The sequence below is a fragment of the Macrotis lagotis genome, chromosome 1 (genome assembly GCF_037893015.1).
Source record: "Macrotis lagotis isolate mMagLag1 chromosome 1, bilby.v1.9.chrom.fasta, whole genome shotgun sequence".
In the NCBI taxonomy this organism is placed as follows: domain Eukaryota; kingdom Metazoa; phylum Chordata; class Mammalia; order Peramelemorphia; family Peramelidae; genus Macrotis; species Macrotis lagotis.
Window position 1 is genome coordinate 725022747 of NC_133658.1, and position 16921 is coordinate 725039667.

General features: G+C 35.9%; 1 protein-coding gene across 5 annotated transcripts in view; it reads left to right on the plus strand.

Moving 5' to 3' along the window:
* STARD13 (StAR related lipid transfer domain containing 13) overlaps nt 1-16921 on the plus strand; it is a 624823-nt gene that overhangs the window by 202663 nt on the left and 405239 nt on the right. For 3 of the 5 annotated variants that reach the window (XM_074216050.1, XM_074216053.1, XM_074216051.1), the window contains one exon: nt 16771-16806. The exons of the other annotated variants lie outside the window; for them this stretch is intronic. In XM_074216050.1, the coding sequence (XP_074072151.1) occupies nt 16771-16806 (36 nt within the window). The remainder of the gene's footprint in view (nt 1-16770; nt 16807-16921) is intronic. 5 annotated transcript variants of the gene reach the window in all.

Below are 16921 nucleotides of genomic sequence, written 5' to 3' on the forward strand. Positions count from 1 at the left end.
CAGGATTATGCAATATGAGAATCTAACTACAGGTTTCATCATTCTGATATGTTCTAGCTCTCAGGGTCAAGCCTCCATTTTTCAAGAAATATTTGTTTGACTTTAATTCATCACTGTAAAAAAATCAAAGCAATTCAACAACTTTTTATTATTAAGTATCCACTCTGTGATTTGTATATATTGTCTTTAGTTATTTTTAAAATTCATATTAAATTATTCATATCTCTAATGTTCTATTATTTCCAAAGTTATTATGTTCTTTTTGTTCTTATCTAGAAGCATCTAATTCCTATGTACTTGCTATAAATCTTTTTTATTTATTTTCTATTTTTTCCAATTACATGCAAAAACAATTTTCAACATTCCTTCTTTTGCAAGTGTTTTTCTACCATCCTCCCTTCCTTCCCACTCCCCATGGAAGCAAACAATTCGATATAGATTGAACATGTACAGTAATGTTTAATATATTTTCATATTTGTCATGATGTGAAAGAAGAATTAGAACTAAGGGAGAAAAAACACAGGAAAGAAAACACATAAAAGAAATTTTAGAAAGTGAACATAGTATGCTTTGATCTGAATTCAGAGCTTTCTATTCCCTCTGGATATAGAGGAATTTTTCATAACAAGTCTCTCAGCATTTTCTTTGATCACCAAACTACTTGAAATGAGTAGTATCACTTCACTCTACTTGCTCTCTCTCTCTTGCAAATTTACCTTGTTTTTTCAGAGTATTTTTAAGGCAGTATGGGCATAATAGATAAAGTGTGGACTCATGAAGACTTGGATTCAAGTTTTGCCTCTTGTCCATTTTGGCCAAGTAACCTTTCTCTCAGAAAACTCTCTAAGGTTACAAATTATAGAGAATGTGCTAATTTACCTTGATGGACAGTGTTCCTTCCTTGGGAGTTCTCCACTCAAAGAAAATCCCAGGACCTATCCAAACCATGGATGCACTTTCACACTGATCACTTCATCTGATATTTACAGTGGTTTGAGTTAGGCCAGGGTAACGATGTATGACAAAGACCTGTAATCACAACAGTATGATTATTACTGATACAGATCCCAGCCCTCTAGCATTTAGTGATTTCCAAGAATTACCAGGATTGAAAATTATCTCTAGCCAGTCTGGCAAGGACCCTCTCCAAATCCATCTCTGAGGGTTCAAACTCCAGATAGGTACTCCATCCTTGAACCTCTACCTGAAGATATTCAGCTTGGAAGGACTTTCCAGAGCTTACCCCTCTATAGACTTTGTGAACCCCATGAAAGACAGGAAAGACAGTGAACTCTCTATGTATTGATACACTGAAGGTCTTCAACTAACTCCTCCCATGACCTTTGGGCAAATCACTCAACCATTCCCCATTCCCAGCTATAAAATGTGAACAGAAGAGTGTTATAATAATAGGGGTATTGTGAGGTATGTGTGTACATACATACTGTGAACTGAAATCTCAGACCCACAGGGCAGAGAACATCTTAAACCTGGAAAGGGGAAAATCCTCTTCAAATTTACTCAGGGTGAAAGAATGTCTCCCCACTCAGTGAATGCTTCTACATACATGAGCATGTATCAATAAAGCTTAGCATAGTATGAAGGTGGAACATAGTCTGGAACAAGACCAAGGGAGTACCCACAATTAGCTAGTCTTCTAATCTTGAAACATCAGCCTTGCCATTCCAACCTTGGCATAGCTCTGCCAAGTGCTCATCACAAGTGCTAAGGAGAATTATATTTTCTGGTAGCTCTTTAGGTCTCTATTTCTAGGTAAGAAGAGGATACATTTTCTCAAAAAACTCCAGAAGACTTACTATTGTATTCTAGAGAGTTAGATAGAGAAGGAGAGAAAAAGAAAAAAGAAACAAATTACATTCTAATAATTTTATATATGTCATAGTTTTCTTCTCTTGACTCTACTTTGGAAATGATACCCTGTTTTTTTTGTTTTCCATTTTTGAACCTTAGGATTAAATAAAAAAGGCCTTCACTACCTATAATTACTTCCCTCCAATATCTGAGTCAAAATAATTCTCCTGCTGAATAACAATACACAGTCCAATTAACTAAATCTCAGATCAGAAAGGTTTTTTTAATTCATCTTCCAAGTGCTAGAATAGTTGTCTTCCTGCACAAGTGAGCTACTATCATGATTCAAAAACCCGCTAAAGACAAGTTTGTCAGGTCTGTGGCTATTTACAGTCACAGGGAAGGATCTCTGATAACCACAACTTTGGTTATCTAATGAGGTGCAAGATCCATCTGAATTTTCAAGTTGCCTTTGTTTGGGATGCTGAATTCTAAAAATACAGCCAAGTTCCAAAGAGAAATGACTTTCTGAGACCTTGGATAGCTTGCCAGTTTAGGATTCATCATTTCAGTCTTGAGTTTAATATCAAAGGAAAAAGAGATCATTGGCATTTAGCAAAAGGGGAGGCCTAGTATGCATTGTTTTATTAAATGCTTAACTGTTTTTTAACTTAAAAATCCAGTGTTTTTTTTATTGTCCATTAGCCTTATAGGGTTATCAGAATATCTATTTCATGGTTCATATCTTCTTGCTGACCTGAGAGAAAAAATCAGAGCAATTGTTTGAGTGCTCTCCTTGAGAACAAACAACCAATTAACTGTCTGGGAGTTGCTGTTTTCAAATGGTAGTTTTGCTAATATATAATCATAACCATAGAAATAAATTATTCATTTATTCCTTGACAATGAACTAAATATATCAGCTAACTCATGCTGAGGGACATCCACACAGAAACACACAAACTCACAAACATACAAACACAAACACAACAAAGGATGACCTCTCCCTGAAATTTCGATTTAAAGCAATTCTTTTTTTTTAAAAGTGTTTAAGGACCAATTTTACTACTAGCCTCTTCTTACTATGATAATAGGAAGAGTAGTAGATTTGATATCTGATGATTCTTGAACCTTAGTTTCCTCCTCTGTAAAATGGGGATAAAAGTATTTCATATATACACAGGATATTAAGGTAGATGAAGAACTTTCCCCATAATAATGCTGTGATGTAGGTAATATAAGTGTTAATTGTCCCCACTTTACAGATGAAGAGACTGAATTTCAGAGAACTCAAGTGACTTGCCCATGATCAGTCTTATAGAGAGCTAGTAATCAACAGAACCAAGACTTCAAGTGAATTCTACTTTTAAATTCATTTCACTCCTCTACAAGATTGTTTTCAGAAAAGTATTTTGTATATCACAAAAATGTTGTATAAATGTTAAGTTCTATAATGTCTGCCACCTGGACTGATTTTTCACTGAATTGACCAGTACATTTGACACAATTGACCAAATCATCCCAGTCTGACATATTGCCAATACAGCCTTTAGTAACCAATGCTGATGGTATTTTTTATGATCCTCCCTCCTGGTAAGTCATGTTCACCAAAAGTATGTCTGTCTCTAGAGCTTTTATGCTTCTAATTTGTTGCTTCTATTCTAGCCTTATGGCGATTGAGGAATCAATATTTCACAATATTATGAAAATTCTGTGTCAAATGAGTCAATGAATTCTCTGAAAAGCAAGAGGCCTTCCTATGGAAATCAAGCATGGGAAATCTAGTGCACCAGGTTTGGGGAAGCTATTTTAACTGCTGAGAAATTTTTTAAAAATTTATTTCTGGAGCCTCAATTATGTTTTGAATGATTGAAATTGCCAGAAGTACAACATCAAGGTCAAGGAAGTATTATTGTAATGACAGGTCTCAATTCTTAGCACTTTGCAGTTGATTCCCATATATGTACCAGCCTTGTCCTCCCTCAGAGCATTAGTACTAGTATTTTCCTCTAGATTTCCAATCCTTGAATTCAATCTTTCCCATCTTCAGAGGTTTTTTCTGGATAAATTCTAGATTGTCCTAAATATAGTATTCCACAGCAGGCCAGATATGACCTGACTATCATTCTGAACATCAAACTTCTATTTATGCAGCATAAAATCACATAAGCTTTTTTTTTTTTGCTTTAATGCCATATTGTTGACAGTCTTCTAAATTCTCTAATAATTTTTCACCTAAATTGATATCTAGGCATGTCTCACACATTCTATATTTTGTAGTTGATTTTTTCAAACCCAATGTAGGATGTTACTTTTTCCCAATTAAAGTTCATCTTATTAGTTTAGAACAATCATTCCAGCCTTTTGAGATCTCTCTGGTTCCCAGTTATGATTTCCAACATATTAACTACCCCTCCTAGGTCAAGGATTCAAATTGACCTCTAATTCATGCTCCATATTTAATACTTTCATCTACTTATCTTTATTTCATCCCAAAACATTAGTTCCTTTGGGGTAAGGAACCATGGCATATAAGTACCTCTTGTTATTTTCCTCAGAACCTAGCATAGAAACATAAAATTAGCATCTTGCTTCATTTAATATTCATTAATTAAATGACTGCAATAAAGTAGAAGAAAAAGGATATTAATCATATGATTATTAGGACAATGTCTTACTGATGACATGATAAAAAGACATGCATGGTAAAAAATTAATTCAATCTTATAGTTATTTTTGACAGATTTTATTCCTCAATGAATTAATGTTTTGTTCACATCATGAAAACATTTTTATTTCAATTATTGAAAAAGATCAGATAACCAAGGATCAGGTGACCAGCTGAAGCTGGTTACATAACTCATTGTATTTGAATAAAAACAGGCTTGTCATAGACAAATAAATAATGGCTCATTGCTTTCATAGTTATAGAATTCTTTCTTCATAATTGTCCTATATGGTGATGCAAAACATTATTATGTCCTAGGAAAAACTAAGGTCCAGGGAGATTAAATAGCTAATCTTGAAGCTAGGAGCAGAGCTTGGATTTGAACCCTGGTCCCCAGATTTCAGTGGAAGTTCTGCAATACCATAATGCCTTATTGTTTTCAGGGTTTCTTGTACTTAGTGATAGTTAAACCCTTGGGGGAATGGGGGAAGGGAAGGAAGAGAAGTATTATTATAACTCTTTCCTTTTTTTTTAACTCTTTCATGTAATAACAGAGATCAGTTCATATTTAGGGATTTCACACTTTTAAGTTGGGTAGCTTGGACAAACTTCTTTCTGTATCTAGAGTCCCTGGATATAGTAATTCTGATTTCCTAGCAAATAGAGACAAAACCTACATAAATACCTTTTCGAATTGATCTCCAGCTACAACTTACCTTGTAGGACTACTGGAACTCTGTAAACTCCTTCATATTAATGTTAAGAAGAATAACAGTGCCTAGAACTCTAGCTGTCTCAATAGGGTTTATCAAGTTCAGAAAGTTACATGGCATCTTATTCCCCACCTCCATCCTGAACTGTTTCATAGGAGTAAAATTAAGTTCAGATATACCTCTAGAGTACCTAAAAGGAGAAAGCAATTTCTTAAAGAAGAGGAATATATGGAGGAGATGTGATAGCCTAACTGCCTCAGTGGTGCACAATGTACATATAGGGGGAAAAGAGCATTTATGGGCTGATTGTCTACAAGGGCACCTTAGGTCATCTGCACTAGCTGGCCAGAGTACCTTCTTTGCCCTCCCTGGACTCTCTGACTGCAAAGCCTGGACTTGCTGCCAAGTGTCTGGTCAGCCTAGTCACTGTAGCACTGTAGTGATTTAAGGGGGATGGAAAAATAAAGGTAGCTTACAGATGGCTCTTTGCCAATCCATATTTATAGACAGCTTTCCTAATGCAGTCTCCAAGGATGCCCTCCACATTGGGAGAGAGTTTAGAACATAATGAGTTCATTCTCTTCTTTCATTCTACAGATAAGGAAACTGATATCAATAGGGGTTAGGTGACCTGCCTAAGATCATACAACTAATAAATGGTTGTGCTGGCGCTAGTTTGCTCTATCTGTGCTACCAATCTTCATATGCTCATATTTTTGTTCATTTGTTCATATTTCCAGATCCTTCTTAGAACTGGTCACCTTTATCTGCATGAATTCTATCAGTTAATAGATTGATGCTAAACAGTTTGGTAAAATAAACAAACACACCCTGATTAGAAATTTGGAATAAATGTTACATTTAATTTTATTTGCTATATCATTCACACTTTTTTTTTAGGTTTTTGCAAGGCAATGGGGTTAAGTGGCTTGCCCAAGGCCACACAGCTAGGTAATCATTAAGTGTCTGAGGTCAGATTTGAACTCAGATACTCCCCACCCCAATCATTCACACTTTTGCCAATAAAAACAATCCGAGGATAAGCGAGTCTGATTTGCTATATGAATTCATGGGACATTCTATTCCCAGAAAGGGTATTCATCAAAGGAAAGAAATTTATAATTTCAAATTTCAATAGCTTTTCCCTCCTTAATTATTTAGAAAAGTAAGACCAATATCTGGGTTCCAATCCCATTTCTGACACTTAAAAGTGTGACCTTGGGCAAGTGATTTAATTTTTCTGAGCTTCAATTTCCTTCTATTTAAAATGTTGAAACTGGACCAATAAGCCTCTATGGTCCTTCAGGTTCTGCTCTAGGATCCTTTGTATGAAATGGCTATCAGAATTCTACCTACCCTACAGGGATCTATACTCAAGTTCCATATCCTCTTTGAACCAGAAAATGAATTTTCCTTTCTACAAAGCCCTATTTCACTTAATGGGATTTTTTTAGTATTTTTATTTGTCCTTTGTTTTATATGTATATTTACATTAATAGCAAACACATTCATATAGTTATTTAAAGTCAGAAAGTTTTTTACGTACATAATTTCCATTTGCTCCTCAGATGCCCCTGTGAACTGAATCTTGCAGGTTTTGTTTTTACTGTTTCACAGATGAGGTAGTTGAGGTTCAGAGGAACTAAAGGATTTTTTTTTGCATGTTGTCTCTCTCCATTAGACTGTAAGTTCCTTGAGGACAGAAACTGGTTTTTTTGGTCTTTGTGATTAATTCTAGGTGATTAATTACAATGATATGATATCATGTGTTATAATTCCTATATGTTACACAATGACCTTCATAATTTTGAATACATGGTAGATATCCAGTAAACACTTTGACTCATAAGACTTAAAATAGGAAGAACCTTAAGGATCAGCTAGTCTGATTTGTTGAATCCTTGTTTCCATCTTGAAAATAATGTTGTGAAATCAAACAAATACTGAGTCTTTGGAGTTAAACAGCCTGGGTTCAAATCCCAGCTCTGTTCCTTACAGACAGTATGACTCTCAAAAAGTTACTTTTCCACCTCTACAAAATGTAGAGGTCACAGAATTATAAATTCAGAGCTTGATGGGACTTTTTAGGTCATCTACTCAAACCCCTTATTTTTCAGTTAGAAAAGTTGAGGCTCAAAGAGTTAACCTATTCAAGGTCACACAGGTACTAAATAGCAGAACTCCAAATCCATTGCTCTTTCCACTGTAATATGTCTCAAGACAATATATAATCCCATCTAGCTCTATATTTACAAAGGCAGTTTAAAACCAATATCAAATGCAAGAATATAGTGCTACTGGCTGGCCAATGAGACCCTGCTACAGAAGATTGAGACAAAAGTGAGTGGAAATTTGAATTTAATCTAATGCAACACTTCTTTTTCTATTTTTCTTTTACATTCAATGCAATACAACCCATTCCATCATTACAATATATATCTGTCCTGTCCTGAGATGCAGGACAAATTTAAGAATTAATTATTGGTCACACTCCTGGATCACATACTGTATATCATTAGGTATCCACTCTGCATTATTCCACTGAGAACAAAAAGCATCTCCACATCTGCTACTTGAGCACTGTCCCTGGCATTCCTGTTTAGCAATCCCGACTGCCATAGTTGATGCTGATTCATTGTAATGGAACCCCAGCTGGCAAGAAAGGTGGCATTCTGCAGCAATGCAGCAAAATCTTGGAATGACCTGAACCCTTGGAGAATGGCTCAGATGGTGTTTTAGTATGATGGAATTTATGAGATGTCTCTGGACACCATTGATAGCAATATCTTTCTTTGCAGTCCTATGAAGGTAAAAGAATGAAAAAAAATGTCAGTGCAGATTCTCCCCCTTAGACCTTCTATTAAGAGACCAAGTCTTGTCTCTTCTCTTAAAGGAAGGTTTCCCTGCTCTAGACCTCCCATAATAGAAGGTTCTTCTCTTCTTGGCCCCTACTCCCTTATAAAAATAAGCCTTCAGTTAGACTAAAGGGATATGCTGTGACAGTGGGGAAATGATTCTAGATTAAAAACTAAAAAGGTCATCCAGCCCAGACATTATGGGAAGTTAAGAGACTTTACCTGAAAATAATCAAACAGGAAATATACTGGACAAATTTACTTAAGAGTGAATTGCTTTCATAGGGTATAAGAATAATAACACATAAGTACTTTAGAGATTACAAAGTTCCTTACAATACATTAGCCCTTTCCATCCTCTCAACAACTGATTAAGTAGTCCTAAATACTAATATCTAAATTTGGCTGATGGGATTTGCCCAAGGTAGCACAGCTCAAAACCTAGACTTTGGAATCCCAGCTCCGTACCTCTCATACCATTCCATGATGCTAAATCAGCATAAATACTGAATATGAAGTGATTTCAGCCCTCTACTAGAAATAAAGACTTCAATTAGAGAAGTAAAAAAAAGAAAAGAAGGGATGGAAAATTTTTCTCTCTACCATGTGGTTAACTATATTTATCTGCGATTTGGAGAATAGCTCTTATTCCCACTGAAAGGAGGAATTATCTTGTTTCCTCTACTAAAAGATTTTCTAATTTTAGTCAAAAATCTTTAGTTGTATATCCTATTTCTGGAATATGAAATTATAATAATGGGTCTCACTATGGCTTTATATTTTAGAGGTCTAAATATTTTGAACTGGAATTTCTACCATGAAATAGATGAAGCCATAGAAATTGTAGTTATGAAACTAGTTAAATAGGTATTCTATACTATCCCCTTCCAGAGGAAGAAGTGTTAGAGTTTGAATTTAGATCAAAGCACTTTCTTCATTTTTCTTGGTTTTTTAAAATATGTGTTACATGATTCCACATTATACTTGCTATCTCACCTTCACAAAGGATGTGGGAGGGAGAAATTTCTGAACTTATGTTTTTAAATGAATGCTTATAAAATAATAAATAAAACTTTTAAATTAAATATTCTATGAGATAGTTTTACTTTTTTTTTAGAAACTTCTTTATAAACTTAAGATGTGAGGAAAGAATCCATTAATGAAAATCTAGAAGGCGGTAACTGAATGATCCAGGAAGAGATTTTGACAGTCCTAGAGTGATTTACTTACATCTCTGAACCTCAGTTTTTTCATTTTTGAAATGAGGATGATAATACCTACACTACTTACCTCACAGGGTAATCATGAGAAAAGTACTTAGAAAACACTACATAAATTAAACTAATATTTGGATTATAATAAGCTTCAAGAAGTTTTAGGCAAAACACTCTAATGTGACTTAGGTTTTAATTAGAGGACATTGCCTCAGTTCTGTGCATTTTTGACAATAAACGAAAGTCCACAGGGATTTTTCTTTCAGAGAATTGCTAGGCAAACCACTCACTGATTCCAGGAAGGGAAAAGCTCTGAGCATTTTATAGTCTCATTATGACCTTTCAGTGCAGAGATAATTTAGAAAGAAAAATGAAACTATTTCGGGAACAGGGAAATTTCTCTCTTCTGTTAATGCAAACCAATGACACAATGATTCTTCACTATGCCATTCTATCAGGACAGGGGACCTTCCCAGTGAAAAAAGCTGTTTTTTTCCCCCCTGGAATAACTTCTCTCCCCAACTTAGTTGAAGTCTTATTTAACAATTAAAGAGTCCAATTCAATTGTCCCTTCTTCTGTGAAGACCTGATACCTACTATTATTTTTTTTAGTAAGGCAATGGGGTTAAGTAGCTTGCCCAAGGCCACACCGCTAGGTAATTATTAAGTGTTTGAGGCTGGATTTGAACTCGGGTACTCCTGACTCCAGGGCCAGTGCTGTAGCCATTGCGCCACCTAGCCACCCCAATACCTACTATTATTAATGATTTTCCCCCCACCATGCACCTGAAATAGCTTCCACAGCCCTTCGGCTTTCATCCCTATAATTTATTTATCAAATAATATTGTATCTTATGGTTACCTGCACTTATATGCTATCAAAAAGCATTTTCCCACAAATCTATAAGGCAGGCGGTGTCAGTATTATTGTCCCATTTTACAGATAAAGAAATGAAGGCTCAGGGATATAGATTGATTTGGAGCAGAGACTGATGGTGAATTGACAGAGCCAAGATTTCAACCAAGACAGTCTTCCCACTCCACCATCTTAATCCTCCCAACACACACACACAAACACACATACATACATACATACATACATACACACAAACACACATACACACACACACACTCATCTGCCATCCCATAGCTGTGTAACCTTGTCATATTTTAACCATTCACTCAAGTTGCATACTTTTACAACAGAGGGGCTCTGGCTCTGTCAAGTATGGATTTTTATTAAGCTTGCATTAAGTACTTAGCAGAAGGCAGCAATAAATTAGTAACCACCTCAGTGCTTTCCAAGTACAGCTAAAGTGGAACGCAGCAGAGTTCTGAGATGCATACCAAATATGCCCTATTTTGAGGAGGCTAACAGAGAAAAAAGAAAGCTAGATAAAAGCAGGAAAGACAGGAGGGAGAGAAACTGAAAAAAGGAAGCAGGGAAAGTAATAATGGTAAGAACTCATATTTTTATGGCTACTTTCAGATGTATAAAGTACATATTGAGAGGAAATGAGGCTTACTTAGGAAGCCTTATTAGTGGTATTAGTCAATCAAGTAATTATTAAAAGCCTCCCTTGTACAAACATTGTGCTAGATTGCTGTGTTACTAATAGAAAAGCTAGACAAGGAGCTTCCTCAAGAAGCTTACATTCTTTTAGGGAGATACAATATATCCAAAGGTTAAATAAATACAGAAGATGCAGGATGTCCCAAAAGATTTTGTATAATTTTAAGCTACTAACTGCACTGAAGCACCCCAGATTCAAAATAAAAACAAAGCTTTTTGAGAATGCGGTTAGAACAAACACCCAGGAAAAAAAAAAAACAAGAAAAATCTTTTGAGTTAGGTAGAATTTACTTTGACCCTTACCAAGGCAAGAATGGAGACATTCTAGGCAAGGGATACAGCTTGATGTGATTTCATATACTTTGGCTGGAAAGAATGTATGAGAAGGATAGAATATGTTATCGGCCTAGATAACAAGTTAGAGACAGAATGTAAAGAATTCTAAATGTCAAGCAAAAGAACTTATAATTTATCCTCAAGGCAAATAGGGAGCCACGGGGCATTTTTTTCAACAGGACAGGAGCGCAGGTCAGACCTGTGTTTTAGGAATATCGATTTAAGAGTTGAGTGGAAAATGGATTGGATATGGTTTGTAAATGTGGGTAGAATGGTGGTGCCCTGGAGAGATAAAGTTATAAGGAGGGATTAGTTAGGTGAAAACAGGTTCTGTTAAAAAAAATGTTCCATTTTAGATTTCCCTGAGATATCTAGAAAGACATATCAAACAAGATGGAAATGTAGAACTGTTCAGGAAGGAAAAAAACACATTTATTAAGTACCTGCTATATGCTGGCACTGTACTAAAAACTTAACAATTATTATGTCATCTGCTCCTCACAGTAACCCTTGTTTTATAGAGGAGGTTGACTAAAGGTGATACCTAGTATCACATAGCTAGCAAGTATCTGAGGATGAATTTGAACAAAGATCTTCCTAACTCTAGGCCCATATAACCTTGTACTGCCTAGTGGCCTCTAGGAGAGAGATGAAGATTGGAGATGTAGTCTTGGAAGGCATCTACATAGAGATGATCATCGAATCTAGTGAAGGCACTAAGATCACCAAGAGGAACAGCCAGGGGGCAGCTAGGTGGGGCAGTGGATAGAGCACCAGTCCTAGAATCAGGAGTACCTGAGTTCAAATCCAGCCTCAGACACTTAATAATTACCTAGCTATATGGCCTTGGGCAAGCCACTTAACCCCATTTGTCTTGTAAAAAAAATCTAAAGAACAGCCAGAGAAAAAGGTGGTACCAGGCCAGAGTCCTAGAGTTGTTCAGCCATGTCCACCTCTTCACTACCCTCTGGACCATAACACATCCAAAATGTCCATGGAATTTTCTTTGGCATAGACACCTTTAGCAGATTAGAAGAGACAGAAATTAAGTTACTTGCCCAGAGTCACACAGTTAGTAAGAGTCTAAAATCACAGTTAGTAAGAGTCTAAAATCAGACTTGAACTCAGGTCTTCCTGACTCTAGGCCCAACAGACTATTCACTGCAAGGACAGGCACAAAGAGGAGATTTATAGTATGATAGTTTGATGAGATGGCAAAATCAGGTGAAGTGGATTTTTTTTGTTTGTAATGTTTTTTATTTAGCCTAGGAAAGATATATGCATATCTTTAGACAGCCTAGACTAGTTAGTGAATAAGGTGAATAAGTATCAAAATTAGGTAGAAAGGTAAACAAAGGTTCAAACTTGGAGGGGAGACAGGAGAGGATGGGTTCAAAGACAAAAACAGAGGCCCATGTATTGACAAGGAAGAGAATCAGATGGTCCTCCAAGAAGGGAGCAAAAGAAAAGAAAATAGGGGAAAGGATGATTTTAAAGGGATATTTAAACTGTGGAACTGTGGAGGAGGGAAGTTCCTGATAGATGACCTCAAATTTTTCAGTAAAGTATGAGGTGAGATTCTCTGCTAAGAGTATGGAGAAGGGATGATTATGGAGGACACAAGAAAGTCTGGAATTAACTTTGATAAAACCAAGGAGCCAGAAAGACCTAAGCAAAATTGGTACTGGCTATAGAGAAAAAATATATGAATTATCATGAAAAAATAAGCAAAATAAAGTATAAGCTGCTTTAAGTTGTGATGCTAAAGATCTAATTTTATGGATAATGTGGGAAGAATTCGAAATGCCAGTTAATTCCAGTTTTGGAAGCAATCAGCAAATAGAAGTTGACTTGTGCTTTTACTTATTGTTTCATTTGTGTTATAGTCATCTGTGTCCAAGCCTTCCTCTCCCAATTAGGTTGGACACCCATAGAAGACAAGGACTGTAGGCATCATTTCTCCCAGAATCCCCAGTACCTAATTTAGCAGCTTTCCCATAGAAGGCATCAACAAATATTTGTTAAATTGATTATAAATTAGAAAAATTATAACAAAAAAATTGACCAGTTCCTAAACCTGGGTTCTATCAGAATAAAATGAGGAGGTGGATTTTTTTTAAACCTTACTGTAGTCTGGATGTCTTCCCAATACTGGATAGTCCCCATCCCCACCCACAGCTCCCTAGCAGTGACTGACAATAACTTTGACATAGAGAAAACTGTAGAAAATAGAAAAAGACCCTCTCTGCACCTGCAGTATCTCCAGCTAATTAAGGAAAAGTGTTGATAGTTCCCAACTCTAACCTCTTCTAAACTATTGGAGGCATCATGGGAAGCAGCAGAGAAAATAACAAAGGATCATTAAAGTTTAGTGATAAGGAGACAGAAAACCCTCCTGGGGAATACATTTAGTCTGTCAGCTCTTTAAACACAAGGACAGCTTTCAGTCTCTTAAAGAGAACCTGGATGACAGTACAGAAAGGAACATTTTCACACCTGAAATTGATGTTTCTCTCTTTCCACAATAATAGTTAAGGAATTCTTTTTAGTTAAACACACACTCATACCCATAACCAATGTATACATATATGTGCTTATACATATATATATTCTGAAACAAATTTATAAGGATAAATGGCATGGAGGGGAACCCCATTAAATAATTCCAGAGAGTTTCTTTCTGTTATTGTAATCTCCCATACTATGCACAAAGCTATTCTTCTTGATTTAGGAAACAACTACCTACTTTAATATAGACTATTCTGACCATGCCTAGGATAACGAGATGATGACTTTGCCACTACTTAGGGAAGTGGAATTGGTCTCTTTCTGTGATGGAGGACTCTATACTAAAAGATCTTTGCATTGTGATGTAAGAAAAGCTCATTCCAAGATCCATTTTTTTTACTGTGTTGACCTCCATTAACCCAGATTGCAAGGAAATATTTCTAAAGTGGTACCTGTTTGTTTCTGTGTCTCCAAAACCTAGCATAATGACAGGCATAGAGATGCTGCTTAATATGATCCTTAATATAGTTGGTTGGGTTCAGTGGTTTATTCACTGGTCACTGTTTTGATTTGACTAAAAGTATTAAAGAATGGCTGAGTTTCTTGTTTCTGAGACTGAGAAGCCTTGTACCCCAAGTGACAGTCTGATAAAGCTAGAAGAGAATTGGAAATCATAAGGTCCAACCCTCCCATAGACTGGAGAGGTTATAGGATGTGCTCAAGTTCACAGAGGTAATTAGTGACAATAAAACCTCTATTTTCCAATTCCTGGTACAGTAATCTCTCTAAAACATCAGTGCTATATAATAACCAGTTTATATAGTTACTCACTCTAAAGTTTAAAAAGAACTGTATGTTAATGTTATCTCATTTGCTCCTATAGTAACCTTATGTAATGAATGCTGTAATTACCCCCATTTTACATATGAGTAAGCTTAGGCTAAAAGTTGTTAAATAACTTGGTCAGAGTCACACAGCTAGTATTTGACTGAGGCTAAATTTGATCTCAGGTCCTCCTGTCTCTAGGTCCAGCACTCTACTATATCACCAAAATTCTATGTCATGCTCTTTCTTCATGTTAACATCTTTTAAAATGATTGCCATATTTATAAATTCTTTCCAAGAAAGATCCACTTTACTTACTTAGAAGAACAAGAATAAAAAAAAATCTTTTTTTTTGGTCAAAATCTATCTTGGATCAGGTTTTTTTTGGGGGGAACACTGGATATTGGAATGCCATTTCCTCCTCCAGCTCATTGCACAGCTGAGGAAACTGAGGCGAACAGGATTAAGTGACTATCTCAAGGTCACAGTGTTAATAAGTCTGTGGGCAGATTTGAACTCAGGAAAATGAATCTTCTTGACTCCAGATCTGGCAATCTACCTACTGTGCCACTGGCTGCCCCTGAAGCAGAGAAAAATCACAAGGATATAGACATCTCTTAACAATTCATTGATGCTTCATGTCAAAGATCTTCCTTGGGTTCCCTTTCTTTGACTGAATTCCTTCTTGGTCTAATCCAAAATTAGTCTACCTCAAAGCTTATGATTCCTTTTGAGATTGGTTCCTGTCATTTCCTTCTTTGACCTTCTTGCAGAAGGAAATAGAATTCAAAGTCATTCCTTGTAGTCCTCCCATCTTTAGCATACAAGTAGGGTAGACTTTGGGTTGGTCTAGTGACTGTTAACTTGGATCTAGGCTGGATTCATTTATGCCTCAGAGGAAACTTCAGCCTGACAGTTCCATTTTTCTGAAAGGAAAGGTTTCTTGTGTTATGCCTATCTTCCCCACCTCCAAATTCAGTTCTTCATTATTCTGTGCAGTTTTGTTTTTGGAGTTGGAGGACAAATATTTGGATCCCTGCCAAAACAGAATAATCTCATGTTCCTGCTCCAAATCACAATAAAAGTCAATCTTTCCCAATACTTTGATGAAGGAAAAACCCATATCCAAAATGGATTACTTATTGTTTTTCTCAATATGCCTTATATTTTTTATGCTTTTATTCAGGTTGCTCTTTCTCCTTTAAACATCCTCACCCAAATTTCCCTTTGTCAAAATTGTACATATCCTTCATGGCTCAATTCCATGGTTTATTTTATTTTTAAATATATAAAAATATTATTCAAGAAAAGCAGCACTAGGGAACCTCTTTAAAATAGCCAGGAATGTAGTCTTGGGCTATAAAACAATTTGCTCATACATCCCTATGCAAAGATGTTGCTTTCAGCATTAATGGCAATCCCCATTGATGGCAGGCTTCTCCCTCAATAACATTAATACTTGACATTTATAAAGAACCTAAATTATCTCATTTGAGTTTATAAGAATCCTGCGAGAGAGATATTACAGTTATTATCCCCATTTTACAGTTGAGGAAGGGAAGGCTTCAAGGGCTGCAGTAAATTCTTCAGGATCCAACTTGAAAAGCATTCTTATACATTCATACATACATACAGCATAGACATATAAATATATATATATATATATATATATAAATATATATATGTTTTTTCCTGACCCCCCCCAAACAAAACCAGATGCATTTCTTATTTTTTACTATTTCTTTTCTATTTTCTTGTTCTACATATTTCCATATCTGACTTATAAACTCTGCAGGAGAACTGAGTTTGTCATATTTGCCCTTGTATTATTATAACTGGTCTAATTACCTGCACACAGGAATCAGTAAATTCTGAATAAATGAGTGAATGAATAAATGAAGGCTAGAAATCAATATTTTTTTTCAAGCTCCAAAAGCAAAGATTGGTTCAATGTAATTTTTTGGAAAGGGTACCCAGGACCCTTTTAATTATTTGAATAATAATAGCAATAATTCACATTTATGTAAGTGATTAGAAGTTTACATAGTGATTTCCTCATGACAAACCTGTGAAATCAGTAGCACAAATTTTAAATTATATTTTACAAAGAAATAAATCAAGGCACAGGGAAGTGAAATTGATTTAACAAGGATTACAAAATTTGAAGTATCAAAACTAAAATATAATCTCACGTCCTTTTAACACCACAGTGAGAATTCAGTGAATGTGCTAGTATGATTGATTGTTGACTTTTCCCATCTCCAGGGTGGCCCCGGGAGTGGCAGGAGTGTACCCTAGTAGGTAAGTGTCCTTACTTACTTCCGCACCCCCCTCCCTCCCCTGGCACAACTAGCACACTCTCCCAGCTGCCTGGATTGCCTCGGGTGAGGTGTAATGAAGAATCAAATCCCTTGAT